We start from the raw sequence: 23017 nt of genomic DNA on the forward strand, positions 1-23017 counted from the left end.
AGATAAATCTCCAAGCGCCTGTTTTGATTAGTAGACAGTAGCTTGTTATGAGAGGTATTTGATTCAGAGGAGCGAAAATGACCTCCCAGAGGCTGAAGCTGAGGTCACAAGCCTGTGCTGGGTTCTCAGACTCAACTCACTTTTCATCTCTCTGATCTGGCAGGTGTGTCTTGGAGGAGGCGGGGTCCTTCCAGTTGGGGTGGGCGGAGCCACTAGGGGCGGAGCCTCCTCCATCCTTATATCTGTAGGTTCCTTGCCTTCAGCCAGGTAACCTCTGAGTTCCCAGCCTTTCCTTGCCACAATGACCAGATCCTGGCTGTGTTTGCCGCTGCTCCTCTTGGGAGTCCTGCTCTTGGGTCAGCCGGCATGGGGGGCACAGGAAGAAGAGAATCAGCCGGAATCAGGGGACGAAGGACAGTGGCACTGTTGTCGAGGGGCAGCAGCACGGCCGCTCACATCGGAGGAAGAGTACGAGGAAAGGGCGAAACACGATCGGCTTAGGTTGAAAGATGAAGAGCATTCTCACTTTCTCAGGGATTACTTCAAGAGAAAGATTACAGATTACTTTAATGCGCAGAACCCCACACATTTCTATAAGCTATACGAGGATGCAGAGTTTAAAATCAAGGTAAGAGGAGCAGGTGGCTGGGAAGCCCCAGGGAGGTGTGTGTGTGTGTGTGTGTCGCTCTTTTTTCTTGCTCCCCTTCCCGCAAAAAAAAAAAGTTTGTCCAAATTAAAATACACTTCAATGTTCTATATCTGGACAGGCTTGCCTAAACAAAAAATGCTTTTAGCATGCACCGGAAAGAATGCAGCAAAGAGAATGCAGCTTGAGATCAAGAGGCAGGGAGTTCCATAGTGTAGGTGCTGCCACTCTAAAATATCAATTTCTTACAGATGGGGAATGAGCACTATGTGGCACCAACTGAAGCAGCCAAGTGGGCACGTATGGGGTAAGGCGATCTCGCCAGTAAACTGACCCCATTCACACCATTAACAGTTGAAAAATCAGCAACTAGTGCAAATATCTGAGCACCAGCGTCGTGGTGACAGGGCCTCACTCCTGTCAGCAATCGTGCTGCAGTATTCTGCACTAACTTCTGGATCAAGCGGAAGAGGTGCCCCACACAGAGTGCATTGCAGTAATCCAGTCTCAAAGTCACCAGTGCATGAACTATGTCAGGCCTTCCTGGTCCAGAAATGGTTGTAGCTGGACCACAGTCACAGCTGGTAAAAGGCAATTCCGGCCACTGAGCTACCTTCAGCTGGGAATACAGCTGGTCTGACTTGTGTATGTTCTGGGGTTCATGGGGTTCCCTTCAGCTCCCAGTCCCAGAACATCTGCAGATGTTGCTAGATGCCCAGCATTGCTGACCATTAGCCATTCTGGCTACTGAATCTGCTGGTGTCCAAAAGCATCTCGAGGGCCACCGAAATTCCCCGCTCCTCTTTTTTGATTCCTTGGTAGGTCTCTCTCTAGTTCTGATGCACCCGCCCTGCCCTGGTCTCCCCCTTCTGCTTGCTCAAATACCAATTAACAAAAAAGAAAACAACAACTTTAGTTTTAGAAATATTTTTACAGGTATTTGGAGTGATTTTAAAAAAATATATTACTTTTGTGCAAATGAAACATATCAGATGGTAGATAGATATGGTAGATGATAGATAGATAGATAGATAGATAGATAGATAGATAGATAGATAGATGATGCAATGGTCCCAATTCTGTGGAAAGGGAGCTGCAATTTCATCTGTGGGCTTAATAATGGAGAACCATGACTGGGCAGCTCCAGGAGTCGTCCCCCATCCCCCCGCCATCTGAGAACATCAAGTGACTTTTTTGTTTTGTTTTTATAAATTGCAACCTCCAGCTTTTGGTTTTCTCTCCATAGGATTTGAGGGACTTGTGCAAAAATCTCTCCTGCCTCTACCCACTAGGCTGGTGGGCCACAGAGGAACAGGCCCAGGAACTGGGGGTGGGATGGGGAGGGGGAAGGCCTTGCTCCCAGTTTCTAAAAGGGAAGGGCCTCCTGAGGGGACCGTGCCTGAGAACCTACATCTTCTGACCTGGCCCCCATAAGCCACAGGCTGAAAGGTGAAGGCTGCTGTGAAGAGCTGGGTGAGACAATATTAAGACAAAAGAATAGCTTTGTGTGTGCTTTGAGGAGCCCTTCCTCACTTATGTATGTTCTCAGGCTTGGGCCCTCACCTTTGAAGCAGCTACTGGGATTCGGTTGAACTAGCCCTGGCTTAACGCAACATTTCACATCGAGAACAGGAAGGCTTGAAATGTCTCCCTTTCTTGGAAGTTGGAAATGTGAAACAACACCTACAATAATAGACTGGCAATCACTCATGCTAGAGTAGAGGACTTTCACACGAGGAGAAGGGGACGACAGAGGATGAGATGGTTGGATGGTGTTCTTGAAGCTACCAGCATGAGTTTGATCAAACTGCGGGAGGCAGTGGAGGCCAGAAGTGCCTGGCGTGCTCTGGTCCATGGGGTCACGAAGAGTCGGACATGACTAAACGACTAAACAACAAAGAGTACTTTCAATTAGCAAAGCTGACCGGAAAAGTCAGAGGAGCCCCAAATCAAAAAATATTCAGAGAATGGAGACTATTCAAAGAATATATAAGATTATATTGTAATAATGACATTATCCTAGCAGAACTGAATGATACTTTATAATAAACAAATGGAATAAATATACTGGATGAATATACAGGAAAAGTTACAAAACAAACTGTGTGATAAAATTAAGACAATAGAAAAAAGTACAACGAGAGCGACTGGAAGTTTCTTTCAGAAGACTTTATTAGAAAAGACAGGATGTTATAACCAATATTTATTTCTGATTGTTAACTCTTTTTTGCTTTTTATTTTTATTTTATTTATCTTTTTTCTATTATATTTTTAATTCTATTATATGTTTAATTTTGATGTAACTGTCTGTAATATATATGTAAGATGATATTTTAAATCAATAAAGAAGAATTTTAAAAAAGTAATAATGAAATCTCTCTCCTTCTTGGCTTCAGGACGCCCCTGGGTTCATAATGGAATTCACAGTGTATATGGTGAAGACCAATTGCACGAGGGATGACGAGGAGCTTCTTAGACCGTCGCCACGCGGCCGCATCAGGCATTATGACTACATGGGTGAGTCATCGTCAGCAGAAGATCTGTCGGACTGCCATCCTCTGTCCGATGAAGATGAGGAGGTGAGAGAACAACCAGTTTTGTTCCGCATTTCTTTTTCTTTTCTGTTGAATAATTTTTATTAGTTTTCCAAGTTTTTAACATGTCAGTGTTAAATTACATCAAATGTAATGCAATTTTTCCACTGCCTTCCCACTCTTCTTTGTAGATGTGTCCCTTCTTTCCCCTATTTACTGCTTTTTATTACATATTTCTTTCCAATTCACATTCCATTACTTATATTTAACATTAAATTCCACATTTTAAAATTTAATTTCCCTCCTTTCTCTCGGCTGCCTATTTATCCATTCTGGCTTGTATATTTTCTTATTCCCTTAAAAACAAAAAAACAAATGAGGTTACCCAACCCTTTGCCTCCCCACCTTAAATCATTACTTGTTGTCTCAGTATTATTTCTTTCTCTTCATCTTGCTTGTGTGTAAAATCTGGATCTATCCTTCCCACTGTTGTTCCCCTTTTGCCATATCCATTCCCTGTCCAGGTTGCATTGTTGTATAAGTTCCCATTTCCACCACAGCGTTTCCACTCCACCATCCATGGTTTTGAAGGACAACCATCTGGCAAGCTCTAAACAGGAAGCTTTTTCCTACAAACAATGCCAATGAAACCAGCCCGCAAAGCCAGGGGAGGTGGACCATAATTCCTTGTGAACTTCAAAACACAGAGTCTGTTTCCCTGTTCTATGTTTCATTGAAGTTATGTGGAGACTTTGACTCGATTTTGGGCAGATGCACTCTGTACAGTGGTACCTCGGGTTACAGACGCTTCAGGTTACAGACTCTGCTAACCCAGAAATAGTACCTCAGGTTAAGAACTTTGCCTCAGGATGAGAACAGATATTGCGTGGCTGCAGCAGGAGGCCCCATTAGCTAAAGTGGTACCTCAGGTTAAGAACAGTTTCAGGTTAAGAACAGACCTCCGGAAGTTCTTAACCCGAGGTACCACTGTATATTCGAAGCGTATTTGATGCACATTGAAAGAGCACAACTTGCCTTCCCCTCCCCCAAGCGTCACAGGAACTGTAGTTCATTAAGGGTGCTGGAAATGGGTGCCTCTGTGAAAAGGAAACTACAATTCCCAGAATTCTCTGGGGGAAGAGAGTGGATAGAGAAAAAAGCTTCTCTCCCTCTCTCCTAACACTAGAACCCATGGAAATCACCATGAAGCTGAATGTTGAAAGATTTGGGACAGAGAGAAGAAAACACTTGTTAAACTGGGGAACTCCCTCCCACATTAGTCTTGATGATGGCCACCATCTTGGAAGGCTCTAAAAGAGGATTAGACGAATCTGTGGAGGAACAGGCTGTCAGTGGCTACTAGCCACAGTGGTTATGCTCTGCCAAAGGGGCCCCATCTAGGCCAGCAGCCTATTCCTACAGTGGCCTACTGGATGTTTCTTCTGGGGAGCTGACAAGGCAGGAAGACCTGAGCACCATAGCACTGTCCCCACTTATGATTCCCAGCAGCCGATGTTCAGAGCAGGGAAAACAGCCATTGTAGCTAATGGCTACTAAGTTGGGATGAGGCTTCTTCATCAGGTTTTGGAGTTCCCAGAGACCCTTATTTTTTCTGCCCCTGCAGGCAGTTGATTGCCAGGAAAACCCAGCAGCGTACAGTCACAGATCAGCTATGATTCAGGACCCTGGACAGGTCCAAGAGGCTAAGGGAAGGACAATAAAGATGTTAACCTCTGCGGGCTGTAGAGCAGGGGTCAGCAAACATTTTCAGCAGGGGGCTGGTCCACTGTCCCTCAGACCTTGTGGGGGCCGGACTATATTTGGGGGAAAATAAATGAATGAATTCCTATGCCCCACAGATAACCCCGAGATGCATTTTAAATAAAAGCACACATTCTACTCAATAATAATAATAATAAATTTTATTTATATCCCGCCCTCCCCAGCCGAAGCCGGGTTCAGGGCGGCTAACAACAATAAAAATAGTACAAGATTCTAAAAACATTTCATTATAAAAATTAATTAAAATCAAATTGTTGGCAACCATTAAGCTAAAATTCTGTGGAGATTGCCAAAGGAGGGAGTCAGGCTGTGCCCTGACCAAAAGCCTGGTGGAACAGCTCTGTCTTGCAGGCCCTGCGGAAAGATGGCAGGTCCCGCAGGGCCCTAGTCTCTTGTGACAGAGCGTTCCACCAGATTGGAGCCGCAGCTGAAAAAGCCCTGGCTCTAGTTGAGGCCAGCCTAACCTCTCTGAGGCCTGGGACCTTCAGGATGTTTTTATTTGAAGACCGTAAGTTCCTCTGTGGGACACACCAAGGGAGGCGGTCCCATAGGTACGAGGGTCCTTTTACTCATGTAGAAACACCAGGCAGGCCCCACAAATACGGTAACCCAGAGATGTATTTTAAATAAAAGGATACTTTCTACTCATGTAAAAACACCCTGATTCCTGGACTGTCCATGGGCCAGATTTGGAAGGCGATTGGGCCAGATCCGGCCCCTGGGCCTTAGTTTGCCTACCCATGAAGAAGAGCCTGCTGAATCAAGCCAGTGGCCGACCTAGTCCAGCATCCTGTTCTCACAGAGGCCAAGCAGATTCCTCAAAGAGAAACCCACAAGCAAGACAAGAGCAAATTCCAGCAGCTGGTATTCAGAAGCATTGCTGCCTCCCACCATAGAGGCAGGGCAGAGCCATTCTGGCTAGTAGCTATCAGTAGCCTTCTCCACCACGAACCAGCTGAAGCCTTATATAGGCTGAAATGGTCTGGCATGTGGCAGGCTTCCACTCCCCCCCAATGTTGTTTTCGGTTTTTAAATATTACATTCATTGCATTCTTTATCCCACCTTTTCCTCCAAGCAGCTCAAAGTGGCATACGTGGTTCTGCTGCTCCTCATTTTATCTTCACAACAACCTTGCGAGGAAGGTTAGGCTGAGATTTTTTGAAAATCTGAGACTGGAAACTCCCCCAGAGCACCTCTTCCTGGTGGCAAAAGCTGTGCTTAATACCAAATTATAACTGACCAAATGCCACTCAAAGGTTGCCCTGAAAAAATCAGCTCTTGCTGGAGCCCAGCTCCCTCTGCCTAATGTTAAGGCTGGCCTAGGTCAGCTTTATTGATCTGACGATTTGTTGAGAGGGTTAAGGACCCTTGAGACATGGCTGGAGAATGCTGTCCTCCCCTCCCTCTGATTCCTGGGACTTGACCGGCCATCGCTCTGCAAATATTCACACTGCTGGGTTTGTTTCATCTGTTTGCTTTTTGCAACTCTTAAACGTATATAAGCCAGAACGCTTCTTTTAAAAACCAGAGTACATATTTCCCGAGTGCCAAATGCTGCACCCAGGATCCCTGCCTGTGTTTGCTGTGTGTAGTCATGAATCATAGAGTTGGAAGGGTTCCCCAAGGGTCATCTAGTCCAACCCCCTGCAATGCAGGAATCACAATTGAAGAATCCCTGACAAGTGGCCATCTGACCTCTGCTTTCAAAGCTCCAACGAAGGGGAGTCCTCCATCTCCCAAGGGAGCCCAAATCTACGCAACCCTTTCTGCCATGTTCTCAGGGAGAGCCCTGATAGGGCTTGTCTTTAAGAGAAGAGTGGAGGCATATTGAAATGAATAAAAACAGGCCCTCCCGGACTGACATCTTTCTTCCTTTCGTTTCTGCCTTCTTCTCCTTCTGCTTTCAGATCCAGAAATGCACGTTTTCAATGTATGTTGGCGGACAAGGCGTAGGGGGACGACACCATGTCGTTGGTCATCGCTGCAGAGAAGTGAAAATTGTTGAAGAAAGTGAAGATTGAAGCCTCTGCCTCCTTCCCAGATGCTGCCGCCAGCCAATTGTGGGGGTGGGGGAAGGAGAAATCCCCCCTCCAATTGGTCCACTCCTTTCCTTCCACGGCTGCAACACAATCACTTAGAAGCAAACCTGGTGTCCAAGTCCAGCACAGTCCCCTCCTCCCCGTAGACACTCTGATAGATCTCTCCCCCCCCCGCCTCTGTTTTCCACTGTTCTGAAATAGGATAATAAAATTAACTTGCACAAGCATTGCCATGTGACTTGACAGCTCTGTCTGTTTGTCCAATTTGAACACCTGTGTCTTAATGAAATCGTAGAGCTGGAAGGGATGCCCCCCTACAATCACAGCTAAAAAAATATCCCTGCATGCCAGCTAGGAACCCTGCCACACAATCAGCAGAATCAGTGTGGGAAATCGGACCATTGAATATTTCCCCCTCTAAAAGGAAGGAAGCTGATGAGGGCAGAGGAAAGAAAAAACCTCTTCAACTCCACCTCCCTGACATGATAGATTTCATATGTGCAAGGGGCTGTTGGCACAGGGGACTTTTCCAAGGCAGGACCACTGGGTGGGATGCTGAAGTGGGACAGTCCCAACACGGCAAAATATTCTGCCAAAGGTGTCACAAATGGAGCAGCCGGTCTCTGCCACATGGGCAGCTGTGGAAGTTCTTCCGGTGCCTCTGCCCTGTTTTGGGCATTGGCCAGACCTGGACCCGGTGGATGAACTGAAAGCCATCATGACGGTGTAGCTGAAGGGAGGAAAGGGAAGCTGGGGGAGAGGCATAAGGGCAAAAGAAGAGCCTGCAGGATCAGGCCAAAGGGGGCACACTAGTGCAGCATCCTGTTCTCTCAGGGGCCAACTAGATGCCTCAAAGGGATGCCCACACCAATGGGTGGTGCAAGCAAGCATCCACTGTGGGGAGGATTCTGGTTTTGTCCACAGTCTGGCGTGAATGTGCCCATCGCATTCACACACAGACACCAACCCCATGCACCGCCCAGAACATGGATTTGTGGATTAAGCTGAGTAACTGGCAAACTGACCCATGCGGGATCTGTTCTGTACAGTGGTACCTTGGGTTAAGTACTTAATTTGTTCTGGAGGTCCGTAATTAACTTGAAACTGTTCTTAACCTGAAGCACCACTTTAGCTAATGGGGCCTCCCACCGCTGCGCTGCCGCTGCGCGATTTCTGTTCTCATCCTGAAGCAAAGTTCTTAAACTGAAGCACTATTTCTGGGTTAGCAGAGTCTGTAACCTGAAGCATATGTAACCTGAAGCGTATGTAACCTGAAGCGTATGTAACCTGAGGTACCACTGTACTTACAAGGTTGGCTGAGGGCTGCCTCTTTTTTTCACGTTTCACGGCCTTCTTAGAGCAGCTGATACCTCCCTCATGGGTGAACAACAACAACAACATACTGCTGTTTTATAATGTGCAGCCCCTTCCTGGGAAATCGTACAGAGAAAAGAAGGGCTGTCTGATGGCTATATCAGGGCAGGGGCAGCCATCTTTATCTCTCACAATCTTGGTGAGGAAATAATACGGTCTCACTTTTCAGTAGTTTTAGCCAACAAACAAAGTCTTCGCAATGATTGGCACTATTTCGACAAAGTCTCGGGTGGCACACCTGTCTGTCTACTCCAAAGGAAAAGGCAGCCTTGAAAACCAGATCTTTCTAATTCATGTTTAGTGTTGGACGAACCTGTCCATTTTGGTTTTTCTCAGTTTCTCATTTTCCTGACGAATCTTCAGTTCGTTTTGCCACATACCTGCCTGGGATTTGAGGTGCTAAAATAAAAATTAAAAAAGTTCTCACGGAAATTCATCCACAATTAAGTACACATTTCTCCTATTTAAATATATTTGCAATTCATTTCCCTAAACGTAACATGCTTTTTTGTATGTTATTTTCACTAATGTATGCCTTATCATACCGGGACGCGGGTGGCACTGTGGGTTAAACCACAGAGCCTAGAGCTTGCTGATCAGAAGGTTGGCGGTTCGAATCCCTGCGACGGGGTGAGCTCCCATTGCTCGGTCCCTGCTCCTGCCAACCTAGCAGTTCGAAAGCACGTCAAAGTGCAAGTAGATAACTAGGTACTGCTCCAGCGGAAAGGTAAATGGCATTTCCGTGCGCTGCTCTGGTTCACCAGAAGCGGCTTAGTCATGCTGGCCACATGACCCGGAAGCTGTACACCAGCTCCCTTGGCCAATAAAGCGAGATGAATGCCGCAACCCCAGAGTCGGTCAGGACTGGACCTAATGGTCAGGGGTCCCTTTACCTTTATGCCTTATCATGACCACTTTCCTCTAAGCACATACCTTTTCCTACATATTTTTTGTTAGAAAGCTGCATTGCAAAATTTGGAGAAGCATGAATTTCAAAATGGTTGTCTTTTGGGGGCTTTATGTCCTGCTTCAGGTAGTGTGAATTAATCAGGTTTGCATTAAAATGTGAGCTGAACCAAATTTCTCCACTATCCCTCCTTCAGGCCTCTTGTTTCACACAACACAGAATTAATTTCATTGTGAGCTCATGAGGCTTTGTGCATAAAAGTGAGTCAACGGCTTGAAAGACTAACAAGAAAAAGAAGGTGCAGTGCTCAGGTGCCCCACTTTGGCTTGTACAGTGGTACCTCGGGTTACATACGCTTCAGGTTACATACGCTTCAGGTTACAGACACCGCTAACCCAGAAATAGTACCTCGGGTTAAGAACTTTGCTTCAGGATGAGAACAGAAATCCTGCAGCGGTGGTGCAGCAGCAGCAAGAGGCCCCATTAGCTAAAGTGGTGTTTCAGGTTAAGAATGGACCTCTGGAATGAATTAAGTCCTTAACCCAAGGTACTACTGTATTCACCCACTGAAATTAAACTATGGAACTCACTGCCACAGGAGGCAGTGATGGCCACCACTTGGAGCACTGTACAAATTCATGGAGGAGAGGGTTATTGATGGCTACTAGTCATGATGGCTCGGCTCTGCCTCAGAGGCAGCAATGCTTCTGAATACCAGTTTCTAGAAGTCACCGGAGGGGAGAGGGATCTTGTGTTCAGGTCCTGCTTTCTGTTTTCCCACCAGCATCTGGTTGGCCACTGTGATGCTGCGCTAGGGCCATTGGCCTGATCCAGCACGGCTCTTCTTATCTTCTTATGGAACCTCCAGGTCCAGAGGGAGTCTATCTGAGATTCCTAGATGAACCATCTCTTTTAAGTAGACTTACGCCTGTTGTGGATATCAGACCACAATATGATCAAAGAGTCATAGACTTGGAAGGAAGCCATCATCTGAAATGACCTCACTTTATTTTCTGATAATGCGCATATCAGGAGAGTCACGTTGCCCATCAATGCCATGGGTGGTCTGAACATTGTGCAAAGTGCAAAATATTTACACAGAAGTTGGCACACAGCAAGGCCATGGGTCTTTCCCTCAAATAGACTGGAAGTTGCAAGAAGATTGCAACAGGTTTGCCCTTTTAAAACCACCTTATCTAGCTGTTATCTCGCCTTATTGGCAATCTGTGGTTACGCCTGTTAGAACATATTTGCACAACTTTATTTACCTATTGTTTTTATCACACCTTTTCCTCTAAAGATCTCCAGGTGAGTTGCATGATTCTCCCCCTCCTCATTTAATCTCCACAACAACAACCTTGCAAGTAGGTTAGGCTTAGAGAAAGCGACTGGCCCAAGGTCAGCCAGTGAATTTCATAGTTGAGAGTTGGTGAGGATTCAAAATGAAGTTTGACGCACTTTCCCCAAGCCCCACAGAGAGATGAAATCAGGTGGATGATGAAAGGTGAGGTCCAGGTTACAGATCTGCCATCTCGGCGATGCTGCCACTTAATAAAGCAATCACCTTTTCAGGAGCTCACATGAAACCAAAAGGTGCCAATATTATTAGTTTATTGGGACATTAAAAAATAACAATCCAAAGCTGGCCCATCACTCGAGATCACCTGAGCTTTCACCTGGCCCCTGAGATGTTTGCTAAGCAGGTACTTCTGAAGTATTTTAATAACGCCCTGTACAAAGTCCTTGCCAACTAAAACCCTGATAAACTGACCCTTTCAGAATGGGACCTTTCTATCAATTGTTTACAAGTCTATAAAAACAACATTGTTATCACCAACCTCATTTCCATTCCGGTGACTTGGATGTTGATGTTCTTCCATGGTCTTTTTTAAATAGCGCTTGACTTCCCCTGTGTTTTGCACTTATGGCAGTTGCTGACCTTGGCAGGAGCTGTGTGGTCAGAAGCAGGGGACTGGGTGGGCCAGGGAGCTGGCTAGGATGAGGACACAGGGTTGGGGGATGAAGCGAGGGGAGCAGAGAGGAGCTCTTGCTGGATGAGGGGCAGGGTGAGTTGGGGGGGGAGAAACCCTGGGATCAAAGCTTCCAAGTAGCACCAGCTTCTGGGGACTAGTTGCGATTCCTGCATTGCAGGGGGTTGGACTAGACAACGCTTTGGGGCCTTTTTCACCTCTACAATTCTATTCTATTTGTCGCAACTAGGGCCAGGGCCTTTTCAGTACTGGCCCTGACTTGGTGGAACGCTCTGTCACAAGAGACTAGGGCCTTGCGGGACTTGACATCTTTCCGCAGGGCCTGCAAGACAGAGCTGTTCCGCCTGGCCTTCGGTTCGGACTCAGTCTGACCCTTATGTTTCCCTCCCCTTATGGTTTTGATGAGGCTGCATTTTAAATTGCATTTTAACCTGTATTTTAAATTGCCCCCCCATTATGTTTTTACTGTAATTCTACTGTTGTTAGCTGCCCTGAGCCTGGCTCTGGCCGGGGAGGGCAGGGTATAAATAAAATTATTCATTATTATTATTATTTGCTAGTATTTCCCAGTCTCTGGATGTGTGCACACAGCTGCCCTCCGGTTGGGGATGCTGGACAGTTCTGGCTTTCTATTTCCCCCCAAATCCTACAGTTAATGTATAATGGCTAAGACTGAGCCATCCACTGCAAAACTCCAAGTTAGGCAGGCTGTTGTTTCCTCCCTCCTCAACAGGATAATAATTCAAGCCGACCTCACAGGTTTATTGTAAGGCAAAGGCAGCTAAACAATCTGCCCCACCCTTCTCACCTTTGGTCAACTCTCCAGGGGCTGCATGCCAGCGTTGGGTGCAGATAAAGGTGTGGGGGTACCCCACAAACTCTATATACACAGAGGGCACTTTGCCCTCTCCAGCTAATTGGCACAGATCCAGTGATGGGGAGCAGAGTGGCAGGGTTATCGCCTCCTCTCTGTTCATCAAATGATTGATCTGATGAGAGGAGAGGGGTGATTTGCAGCTTTGTCAGGACTCTGTTCACCCCAGTGTAGTAAATCGGAGCAGGGCCTTCTGGGTGGCTGCCCCGGTCTGTGGAAGAGCATCCCTTTCCAGAAACAATCAAAAGCAATTTTGCTCAGACAGGCTTTCCCAGATTGATAAAGGTAAAGGTAAAGGACCGACTGGACAGTTAAGTCCAGTCAAAGGCGACTATGGTGCTCATCTGGCTTTCAGGCAGAGGGAGCCGGCGTTTGTCCACAGACAGCTTTCTGGGTTATGTGGCCAGCATGACTAAACCGCTTCTGGCACAACGGGACACCATGACGGAAACCAGAGTGCACAGAAAGGCCGTTTACCTTCCCGCCACAGCCGTGACTATTTATCTACTTGCGCTGGTGTGCTTTCAAACTGCCAGGTTGGCAGGAGCTGGGACAGAGCAATGGGAGCTCACTCCGTTGCAGGGTGTGGCGACCACACACAGGGCCCCCGGACGTTTGACGGTCTACTGACCCTGTGCCGCCACTGCAATTGCTTTTTCCGCTGCCACCACCCCGTATCTCATGGGGACACACGGAGTCCAGTCAGTTGTTAACATGAACAAATAATCAAATTTATTTTTAAATGCAGGAACAAGCTTATGGTTTCAGTTAATTTTTCTCTTGTCAGTTTCTTATTCTTAGTTCCTAACCACTTCAAACTGATTATTCCAACTATCTATCTGACTCCACCTAACAATTCCTCTCACTCTCTCACAATACAACTCTACCAACCCACACCAAACCTCCCTCTTCCTTCTTCAACTCTCAAACCTCAACTCCCAACTCCCAAACCTCAACTGACTTTCAAAACCTCCCACTCTAACTTTTATTCCCCCCTTGCATTCTCACTGGCCAATCATATCACACCCATTTTAACCCTTTCCTTATGACCCATCCTAGGAGGCAAACGCCACACAGGGATTCAAACTGCCACAAAGGTCTGCTTCGTTAGGGTTTTGTTTTTGTTTCTGGGCGGTTCCCTAGATGAAAACTATGGGAGATTGCCTGCTTTTGATGGGGTTACACTCCCTCTGAAGGAGCAGGTACACAGCTTGGAGGTACTTCTGGGTCCTTTGTGTCGCTTGAGGCTCAGGTGGCCTCAGTGGCACGGAGCGCCTTCCATCAGCTTCGGCTAGTGGCGCAGCTGCACCCCTAACTGGACAAGGGATAGCTTAACTTCTGTCATCTATTCTCTAGTAACCTCTAGGTTAGATTCAGTGCTGGATTTATGTATAAGTTAAACAAGCTATAGCTTAGGGCCTCGCTCTCTTGGGGGCCCCAAAAAAATTTAAAGGAAAAAAAAACTGGATGTACATTTCCAAAATATGAGATAAAGTATATATACTTCTTAAATGTATTTCACTATTAATATACTTCTTAATTGTATTTCAGTTCAACAATTACTTTGATAAAATACATTTTTGTGTGTGTGTAAATGGCTTGAGATACCTATTAGGACCATGAATTACGGTACTATATAGCATATATTCAACACAAAAAAGCGACAATTTGTTGTCTACAAAGGACAGCTGGACATATACAGGGCCCCATTACCTTCAGTAGCTTAGGGCCTCATCAAACCTAAATCCAGCCCTGGTTAGATTACTGCAACACGTTATACATGGGGTCGCCTCTGAAGACAGTTCTGAAACTTCAGCTGGTGCAGAATTCAGCAGCCAGATCGCTCACCAGAGCAAGACAGTTTGAGCATATTACACGGATCCAGGCCCAACTGCACTGGCTGCCAATTAGTTTCTGGGTCCAATTCAAAGTGCTGTTTTTGAGCTATAAAGCCACCCCTGTCATAAGGATTGGAGAGATTATGTAAATGAACCAATTACAACATTGTTCAAAGTGTTGCAAAGCATTTATTTATTTATTGGTACAATTTTCAAGCTGCCCCATTCCGAGTATCCCCTGAGTAGCTTACAGGCATCAAAGAAAAACAAAACAATGATAAGACAAACTCATGACCCACAAAACCACTTTAAAAACAGGGTGGACGAAGCAAGTCAGTGAGGAATAGAACATACTGCTTCTCTTATTATTTTTATTTTATCATCCCTGTTATTCAGCCACAGGCTCCAGGATAGAGGCGGCATTCTCTATCGCTTGGATTACAATGGTGAGCTGCTTGTGAACCTCACCCCACTGGCCGTCCTCCTTGGCGTTATCGTAGGCATCAGCAAGTCCTGGGAAGGTGGCCAGAGAAGATGACCGAGAGGCCATGATGACGTGGCTGGATGAGGAAAAGCAACAAGAAACTGAGGCTTTAGAGTCATCGGTCCAGCCCTGTGGAACTCTCTGCCACTAGACATTCAGCAGCCGCCTTCTGTGCCAACTTTTAAAACACCTGCTGAAAACTCTTCTATCCTGCCAGGTCTACGCAGGCAATGAGGTATGCATTTTTCCATAACAAGTTAGCTGATTTCTGATTTATTTATTTTTAATATGGTTTTTATTTCATGGTTTTACAGTTTATATGGGACATGGGTGGCGCTGTGGTCTGAACCACAGAGCCTAGGGCTTGTCGATTAGAAAGTCGGCAGTTCGAATCCCCGCGGCGGGGTGAGCTCCCGTTGTTCAGTCCCTGCTCCTGCCCACCTAGCAGTTCGAAAGCACGTCAAAGTGCAAGTAGATAAATAGGTACCACTCTGGCGGGAAGGTAAACGGTGTTTCTGTGCGCTGCTTTGGTTTGCCAGAAGTGGCTTAGTCATGCTGGCCACATGACTGGGAAGCTGTCTGCGGACAAACGCCGTCTCCCTCAGCCTATAGAGCGAGATGAGCACGCAACCCCAGAGTCGTCCGCGACTGGACCTAATGGTCGGGGTACCTTTACCTTACAGTTTATGTAAACCACCTTGGAAGCAACAATCAGGGGTAGCATGCCGGTGGTGGGTGGGATTGCAGCCAATAGGAGGCAGGGCAAAAACTGGTTGGAGTCAGCCCCTTCTCTCTCTCTCTCTCTCTCTCTCTCTCTCTCTCTCTCTCTCTCCCTCCCACCCACCCTGCAGGTGGCCAAGAGGGTGAGGGCAGACTGCTCTTGCCACAGATAGTAACTGATCGCTTGCAAAGGGCTTTTGAAGTGATGCAGGGAGCTACAGGTTTCCCACCACTGCTCAAGGAAGCCATGAGCAAGTCCTCTCCTGCTCTTTGGTTCTTGCCTGACATTGATAAGTCCACTTTATCTGACACTGGAGGCCCCAGTTAGCCCATCCTTTTTAAAATAAGCAAGCAAGTTAAAACACAAAATCTCAGTGGTTATGCACCACTGCCATCTTGTGGCAGTGAATTCCACAAGTGAATCACACATCGAAAGCCAGAAAGCCGGTCCATTGGTATTGCTTACCTGTAGTAATACTTTTCCAGAAAGGCTCTGGGGTTCAGGAAGGCCCTTTCTAACAACATCAGCTGGTCATTCACCATCCGCACGTCCAGGGGGCTTTCAGGAAATTGGGGGGGGGGAGAAAGAGGAGGGAGAAAGAGGGTTGGGCTAAGAGCCATCTTGGGGCCAATCATAGAATGTGTCAGCCCCACAGCAAAATTTCACAGAGCTGGTTTGCTATGTGAAAGCCAAGTTTGCTCAGGAACAAGCACTACCCTGTAGTGCTGTTTGGTTTGCCAGCTACAGCTGTTCCTGGACAGGGATAGCCTGATGCACTGTAATCCATCCATTGAGGCAGGACTACTGCAATGTGCTCTGTGTGGGGCTGCCCTTGGGCCTGGTTTGGAAGTTCAACCAGACTGCTGATGAGAGCCCCTGACCTGATGGGAACACATGGCATCCTTGTTAAAACAGCTGCATTCGCTGCTCACCCACCACCAAGCCAAGATAAAGGTCCTTGTATTGACTTACAAAAGGAGTGTCTCCACCCCCATTTTTCTGCCCGGACACTGAGGTCCAGCGCCGAGGGCCTTCTGGTGGTTCCCTCACTGCGAGAAGCCATGTTACAGGGAACCAGGCAGAGGGCCTTCTCGGTAGTGGCACCCACCCTGTGGAATGTCCTCCCACCAGATGTCAAAGAGAACAACTACTAGACTTTTAGAAGACATCTGAAGGCAGCCCTGTTTAGGGAAGCTTTTAATGTTTAACAGACCACTGTATTTTAATACTTTGTTAGAAGCCACCCAGCATGGCTGGGGAGACCCAGCCAGATGGGCAGGGTAATAATAATAATAATAATAATAATAATAATAATAATAATAATAATAATAATAATAATACAAAGCCCTGAGTGACTAAGGTCGAGGGTTCCTCAGTGACCGCCTGATCCTTCTGTCCCAGCTCAGTCACAGAGATCATCTGCAGGGGCGTCACTGGTCATTCCCCAAGTTGGTGAGGCTCATTTGACAACAACAACAAGAAACCGAGCCTTTTGTGTCATTAGCTCAGTCCTGTGGAACTCTCTGCCCCTAGACATTCAGCAGGCACCTTTTGTGCCAACTTTTAAATGCCTGCTGAAAACTTTTCTAATCTGCCAGGCCTATGCAGACAATTAAGGAGATATCCATCCCCAATGGTTAATTGATGTCTCTTTAAAAACTTTTAATATGGTGTTTACTATATAGTTTTGTGTATTTTTGTTGTAAACCACTTTGATATTCTTTATGAAATAATGGTCTATAAATATTTTCATAAACAAGCAAATAAAATAAATTAACAATACCAGCCTACTTTACAGAGTTGTTGAAAACATTAGTTTTTTGTTTTTGTTTTTACAAAAATATATGAAACATCAGGGGACTAAGAATGAGTAATCGGATCACAGCAACTAAATCAAATGCACACTGAAACACACATAAAAAAATCTCAAGAGGTGAATCACATTTCCTGGAGCGCAAATTTCACAAATGCGGAGACACTACCAATAAGCCCCTGCCCCATAACATCTCTCACTGACTGGCCAGAGGGCATCATCACTGGGTTATTCAGACTGGTGGCTATGAGACAACTTGTACACTCTAGATCAGTGTTTCCCAACTTTTTTTGGGCAAAGGCACACTTGTTTCATGAAAAAAATCTCGAGGCACACCACCATTACAGCCCCGTGACGTCAGCGCGCAGCGTCACGCCGGGAGGGACGCACAAAAGTGTAAGTTTCAATTTTCCCCTCCCCCTTGCCTTCCTTCTGTGCCAACCGCCAAAAAGCCAAGAAAAAAGCCAAGACTTTAGGGCAGCAGGTCGACACGGAAGAAGCTCCTACCTAAGGACAGGTGCGACGGCCGTGTCCTCTTCTGCCACACTTGGCAGCCCTGCCTCACGGTCGTGACTCCCACCCTGATTTCTCCCCGCAGGTCGAGCGGCACAGGCAGCCCAATGTGTCCAGCCCAGACACAAGCCCCGCTTCCCCACTCTAGATCCTGAATGCGACCAAGTGCTCTGGACTCCCGAGCAGGGTGGGAAAGAGGACTCGCATCTGGTAGCCTCCGGGCTCCTCGCCTGCTCGAGGGATGGCATTGCAGGCAAGCTGCCGGCCGTCGCCATCGCCGCCCCCTCATGCGAGTGGACCTGCCCGGAGTGGTGGGCCGGGGGAGGCTCGCTCTCTGTGGGGATGTGGCCCGCACGCGCGGCCCCGCTTCCTCCTGCCCAGGGCTGAGCTCCTTACCCGCGATCTCGGTCTCGCGCATGCGGATCCCACTTATTCCGAAGCTCGCGCCACTAGCCGGGGCTCTCACACCGTGCCAGGGCGAGGCGGCGCGGCCCACTGACGTCCTCGCGGCTCGCCGCCGCCCTCGACTTCCCTGTTCCCTCCCCTCCCTCAGGTCGCCGTGGTTACCGAGGACTGCAAGCTGCTCGGGCGAGCGTGGGGCATTAAGTGGGAGAAGGAAAATTAAAATTAAAACTCGCCTGAAGGCCGCCTCTCCGGATATGAAGCTATCTTTCGAATTTTTTAATTTTTCCCGCGGCACACCAGGCAACGTCTCGCGGCACACTAGTGTGCCATGGAACACCGGTTGGGAAACACTGCTCTAGATTACTATATAAATCTGCCATATTCAAATACTTCTATATGCATGTATAGTACAAAGTTCCCCAGAAGAGGAGACGCTCACCTGGGGTTTGCTTCCTCTCTCAGGTTTGCTATGCGCTGGTTAAGACCAGCAGCGGCGGCCTGGAAACGGTCTATTGCGACCCAGAGTGGATCTGAAGGGCAAAAGAGCAAAACAGATCAGTGCCTTTAAGGGTTTAGCTAAGGGTCAGGTTTAGCCTCTACCCTGAGTAGACAAGCCCATAGTTCGTGCAGCCTATTATTCCTAAGCAGTGGTGTTCAGTTTAGCGGCTAAACTTCAGCGCTATAAACTGTGGGAAATTGCAGTCAAATATAACTAGCAAGCTTGGGGCTCATTAATGCATGAATGGGTTAAGAACACAGAACTGTAAGCCCTCACCTGGAAGGAAGGGAGTTAAGTTTCCTCCTTTGTTTGCTCTCCTTTCACCTTTCACCAAGCAGACAGGATGTGCCTGAGCTTGCCCTTTACAAGCTCAGACCGTGTGCTTAGAGGTATTTCACATCCCAATATTTCTACCTGTGTTCTTCATGCTGCTGCATGGGACAACACATGAATCTGACCCTTTGGAGCTTTGTAAGTAAAGCATTTAAACTTACTAATGGTGTGGTCTGTCATTGCGAGAGGGGCAGAGAGGGGAAGCACTGTAAGTGGACTAAGCAAGATATCTAAAAGGACTAACAGCCTATATTCCTCATGCTTCACACTGCTGCTTACTTTTATGGCCTTAAAACTCTGCTGCTGGGGATCTTTCTCATGCTGAAGAGTGTGCTTAGCCCCACACTTTGGATCTAGGAGAGGCATAGGCAAACTTGGCCCTCCAGATGCTTTGAGACTACAATTCCCATCATCCCTGACCACTGGGATGATGGGAGCTGTAGTCCCAAAACATCTGGAGGGCCGAGTTTGCCTATGCCTGATCTAGAGATCCAGCCGACTCTTTTATTAATTACCCCCGCTTTGGGTAAACCCCAGTCCTTATCCAAGTTAATGACCCCTAATTGCCACACACCCCTTAATGAAGGGGAGGAAAGGCTGGCGGGCCCCTTATTCTCTTTTGCACCTGGCGATCCCACCTGCAGGCCACCTGCCCACTAACCCAGCCTGTGATCCTGCACATTCCCACCCGTCTCACCAAGCGAGATGTTGTGATGGGTCAGGTCTGCCTGGAACGCCTCTCTGGCAACACTGTACATCTGTTGCAGCGTCTCACCGTAGTCGCTCACGTTGAGCGGCAGGATCAAGGCATCTGCCAGGCGCATCAGGACGTTGCCAGCTGTCCGTGCCACAGTCTGGTGGCTGGTGAACCCTGGGAAGGGGCAAGAGAATTTCCCCAGACGCAGCAGCAGCAGAGCAAACTGGCCTGTGCCCAGCCTTAGCGGACTCAGCGAGTACAGTCCTAGGGATTTCTCTCTCTTATAAAACCATAGAGTTGGAAGGGACCCCAAGGGTCATCTAGTCCAACCCCCCTGCAATGCACGAATCTCAGCTAAAGCATCCATGACAGACGGCCACCCAACTTCTGCTTAGAAACCTCTCCAAGGAAGGAGAGTCCACCACCTCCCAAGGGAGACCGTTCCACTGTCAAACAACTTTTAAAAAATCATTTTTATTGATTTTCCAATAAAGACAGCCAATCAACATGTCCACATCATAATCTAATTAAAAACAAAAAACTAAAATAAAAAAGACCAAAATGTAATCCAAATTTTAATTATTAATTTTTCCGGGCTCCGGAAAAGCTCTGCTTTTCTGAAAGATATGCTCTGAAGCATATCTCCAAATCTTCAGTCCTGCCCCCTCACTGTCAAACAACATTTACGCTGTTTTGCAAAAGGAGGACAGGCTGCTGCTCTCCACAGAAACAGATAGTATATTCTGGTCAGCTATTGACCCTTTAAGGTGCGAATGTTGTGCTCCTAAGCATGCTGGAATTGAATACAGTGGTGCCTTGGTAATTGAACGGAACAAATCAGCTCCCGAACACTGCAAACCCAGAAGTGAGTGTTCCGGTTTGCGAACGTTTTTCAGAAGCCAAACGTCCAACACGGCTTCCACAGCTTCTGATTGAGTGCCGGAAGCTCCTCAGCCAATCAGAAGCCGTGCCTTTGTTTCTGAACAGTTTTGGGAGTTGAACAGACTGCCGGAATGGATTAAGTTTGACTACCAAGGTACCACTGTACTTTAAATTCAGCTAAGGCAACAGATAAACATGAGGTAGCTCTCATGGCTGCCAACCATTACCCCAACAGTCCAAGAGAGAAGCAAAGGCAACCTGAGAAGTTCTAGGCTGCATAGACAACATACCTTTAAAGCACAGGACTTTCCTCAAGGAATCCTGGGAACTGTGGTTTGCCCCCACCCCCGAGCTACAATTCCCAGCACCCTTAACAAACCCTGATTTACTCTCTCGCTGACTCTCTATCTTCCACCCTCACCCCTCACCTGGGTCAATGAATTTCTCTGCATAGTGAAAAGTGTCAAAGGCTGTGTGATAAGCTGGATAGATGCGGGCCGAAGTCTTGGACTAGACAAATGAAAGAAGGGAAGGTCATATCATGTGGTTAGCAGGAGCCTTTCCCCCCAGCATTGCTTAGGAATTCTAAGAAATCAGCTCAGTTTTCAAATCTGTGGTTAAAGTCAGGGCAGTTTTCAAAGGCTTAGTCAGCCTTCTTGATCCAAGATGGCGTCCATTGGTTTCAAACCAAAGAGGAAATCCCGCTCGTTAATCTCAGGAACCATCATACAAAATTTGAATACAATCAGAGCAATATTGAAAGGTTCAGTCTGCCATCTTGATTCAAAATGGCATCCAAACATAGATGAAAAGCTGCTCCTTGATCTCGGAAACAATCACACAAAATTTGGTTGTGATATCTTAAGAGGTGTCTAAACTCACAGCGAACAGACAAGCCATAATAGGTTTGGGGTTTGATGTTTTGATTAGATGAATGGGTCCATTGCTGCAGCCTCACTGGGCAAATCTGATTGATGAGAAGTATTTATTGGACAGTGTTTATAGATTGTACCAGCTGGCTGCTGTTATTTAGGAACTGAATTTTTAAAAAAAGGTTTCTGGTGTTTTAAAATGTAAAGCGATCTATTGCAATTTATTTATTTTTGCATTGTTACTGCTTGTTGATTAAGTTGATTAATTGCAGTTGCTGCTCTACAAGAAGATCTTTTTGAACAGCAGGAGAAAAATACTTTGAATCAATAAATTTTAAAAACTGATCAGGGAGAGGGGAAATCTGTGCCCCTAGGGCTGTTGCTGGATCTCCCAGCTCCCTTTGCCCCTTGACCATTCCAACTAGCGCAGGGCTACAATTTACCCGGTCGTAGGTGTAAGCAATATCCATGGATGTGATGCCCAGGTAATGAATGAAAGAGGCGTAATCGCTTCCAGCACCCAGAGACCCTAAGCTGAATGGGGGAGGAAGACAGTAATTTGGGGAAGCATCTCTTGAAGCAGAGACTCGAACACAGAACCCTCAGAAACAAACCCACAAAAACCTCCCCACTGCAGGTTGGTCAGTTATAAACGGCAATGCATTTTTTTTTAAGATGCCACCTTTATAAATAAATACCAGAGAATATATCATATACACACCCTAACCGCGAGTTGTCCCCAGTAAAGTCCTACTCAAAATCAATGGGCTTGACGAATTTAAGTCTATTATATCAGTAAGCTGAGTAGAACTTAGCTGGGTACAACCCATGTAATTTTTTTTTTGTAAAAATGATACACTAAAATAGACCACCTTTGTAAATAAATATTAGTATATACAGTGGTGCCCCACAAGACGAATGCCTCGCAAGACGAAAAACTCGCTAGACGAAAGGGTTTTCCGGTTTTGTGTTGCTTCGCTAGACGAATTTCCCTATGGGCTTGCTTCGCAAGACGAAAACGTCTTGCGCTTTTTTAAAAAAGCCGCTTGAAGAGGCGCAGTTGCAACGGACCGTGCTTCACAAGACAAAAAATATTGCAAGACGAAAAGACTCGCGGAACGAATTCTTTTCGTCTTGCGAGGCACCACTGTGTACATTAAAGCGATTGACCAAGGAGAAAAAGTACAGCTCCCAGCAAGCATGGACAATGGGAAGGGATGATGGGAGTTGTAGTTCAGCCACTTCTGGAGAACCAGCGGTTCCTATCCACACACCTGGTCTAGGAACTGGTTAGAGGAACTCTGTGAATGTGAGGGGGTCCACGGGCTGTTAAGAAAGGAAAACATTCACAGCATCGTTTTACCTGGGGATGACGCCATAGACTGAACTGTTTCGGCTGAAGTGTTGCTTCCAGTTCTCATAGACTGACAGGGAAGAATCTGCAGCTGGGGTTTTCACCTACAAGGGAAACGAACCCCCCCCCCAATCAGAAATGGAGCAGATTTCATGACAACCCATCTTAGGGAGGAGGATGGCCTTTAGGGGTCTCACTTCTGCAAGGATGCTCTGAAGCCCAAGACCCCTTTCAGGCTGCAAAGCTGGATTGACTTCATTATTTTGATTTGCAAGCTGCTGCAGGTGTGACTGACTGCTGCCTTCCCTTTCCCCCTAATAAAATGAGTGTGGTGCTCCTGATCGTTCCTCCAGTTTTGCAAATGTAAGGCCAGTGACCCCCGATAGCCTTTGTTTCCCTGAAAAATAAACTGAGAATGTGTCTCCTACACAGAGACTGTTATTTTGGAGTTGATTTTC

The 23017-nt window shown here is 46.8% G+C and overlaps 2 protein-coding genes and 1 long non-coding RNA gene across 5 annotated transcripts in view; 2 read left to right on the forward strand and 1 right to left on the reverse strand.

The window, feature by feature from the left end:
- Positions 1-277: 277 nt before the first annotated feature.
- Positions 278-7229, forward strand: LOC308576358 (uncharacterized protein). The gene is made up of 3 exons (XM_081175630.1): positions 278-628; positions 3043-3225; positions 6871-7229. Exons 1-3 carry the CDS (start codon positions 302-304, stop codon positions 6982-6984), a joined length of 624 nt encoding a protein of 207 aa, XP_081031756.1. The 5' UTR covers positions 278-301; the 3' UTR covers positions 6985-7229.
- A 5645-nt stretch (positions 7230-12874) lies between these two features.
- LOC308575533 lies at positions 12875-22986 on the forward strand. Its single transcript, XR_014002864.1, has 3 exons — positions 12875-13245; positions 14383-14705; positions 22620-22986. It is a non-coding gene; the product is annotated as an uncharacterized lncRNA (long non-coding RNA).
- The window catches only part of NAALADL1 (N-acetylated alpha-linked acidic dipeptidase like 1), a 35803-nt gene continuing 26037 nt past the window's right edge, over positions 13252-23017 (reverse strand). For 2 of the 3 annotated variants that reach the window (XM_081174053.1, XM_081174051.1), the window contains exons 13-19: positions 22569-22663; positions 21649-21739; positions 20762-20843; positions 19452-19625; positions 18362-18452; positions 15657-15749; positions 13253-14546 (exon numbers count right to left, since the gene is read on the reverse strand). In XM_081174053.1, the coding sequence (XP_081030179.1) occupies positions 14375-14546; positions 15657-15749; positions 18362-18452; positions 19452-19625; positions 20762-20843; positions 21649-21739; positions 22569-22663 (798 nt within the window). In that variant the 3' untranslated portion in view covers positions 13253-14374. Of the gene's footprint in view, positions 14547-15656; positions 15750-18361; positions 18453-19451; positions 19626-20761; positions 20844-21648; positions 21740-22568; positions 22664-23017 lie in introns of all 3 variants that reach the window. The other variant, XM_081174052.1, reaches the window with a different exon arrangement.

Source organism: Podarcis bocagei (assembly GCF_964188305.1).
Source record: "Podarcis bocagei genome assembly, chromosome: 16".
NCBI lineage: Eukaryota > Metazoa > Chordata > Lepidosauria > Squamata > Lacertidae > Podarcis > Podarcis bocagei.

What these genes read in the sequence shown, in the direction of transcription:
- LOC308576358 (XM_081175630.1), top strand. Translation starts at nt 302, where the DNA reads ATGACCAGATCCTGGCTGTGTTTGCCGCTGCTCCTCTTGGGAGTCCTG. An exon ending in ATGCAGAGTTTAAAATCAAG is followed by an intron (nt 629 to 3,042) that starts GTAAGAGGAGCA and finishes TCTTGGCTTCAG; the next exon opens with GACGCCCCTGGGTTCATAAT. An exon ending in TGTCCGATGAAGATGAGGAG is followed by an intron (nt 3,226 to 6,870) that starts GTGAGAGAACAA and finishes TTCTGCTTTCAG; the next exon opens with ATCCAGAAATGCACGTTTTC.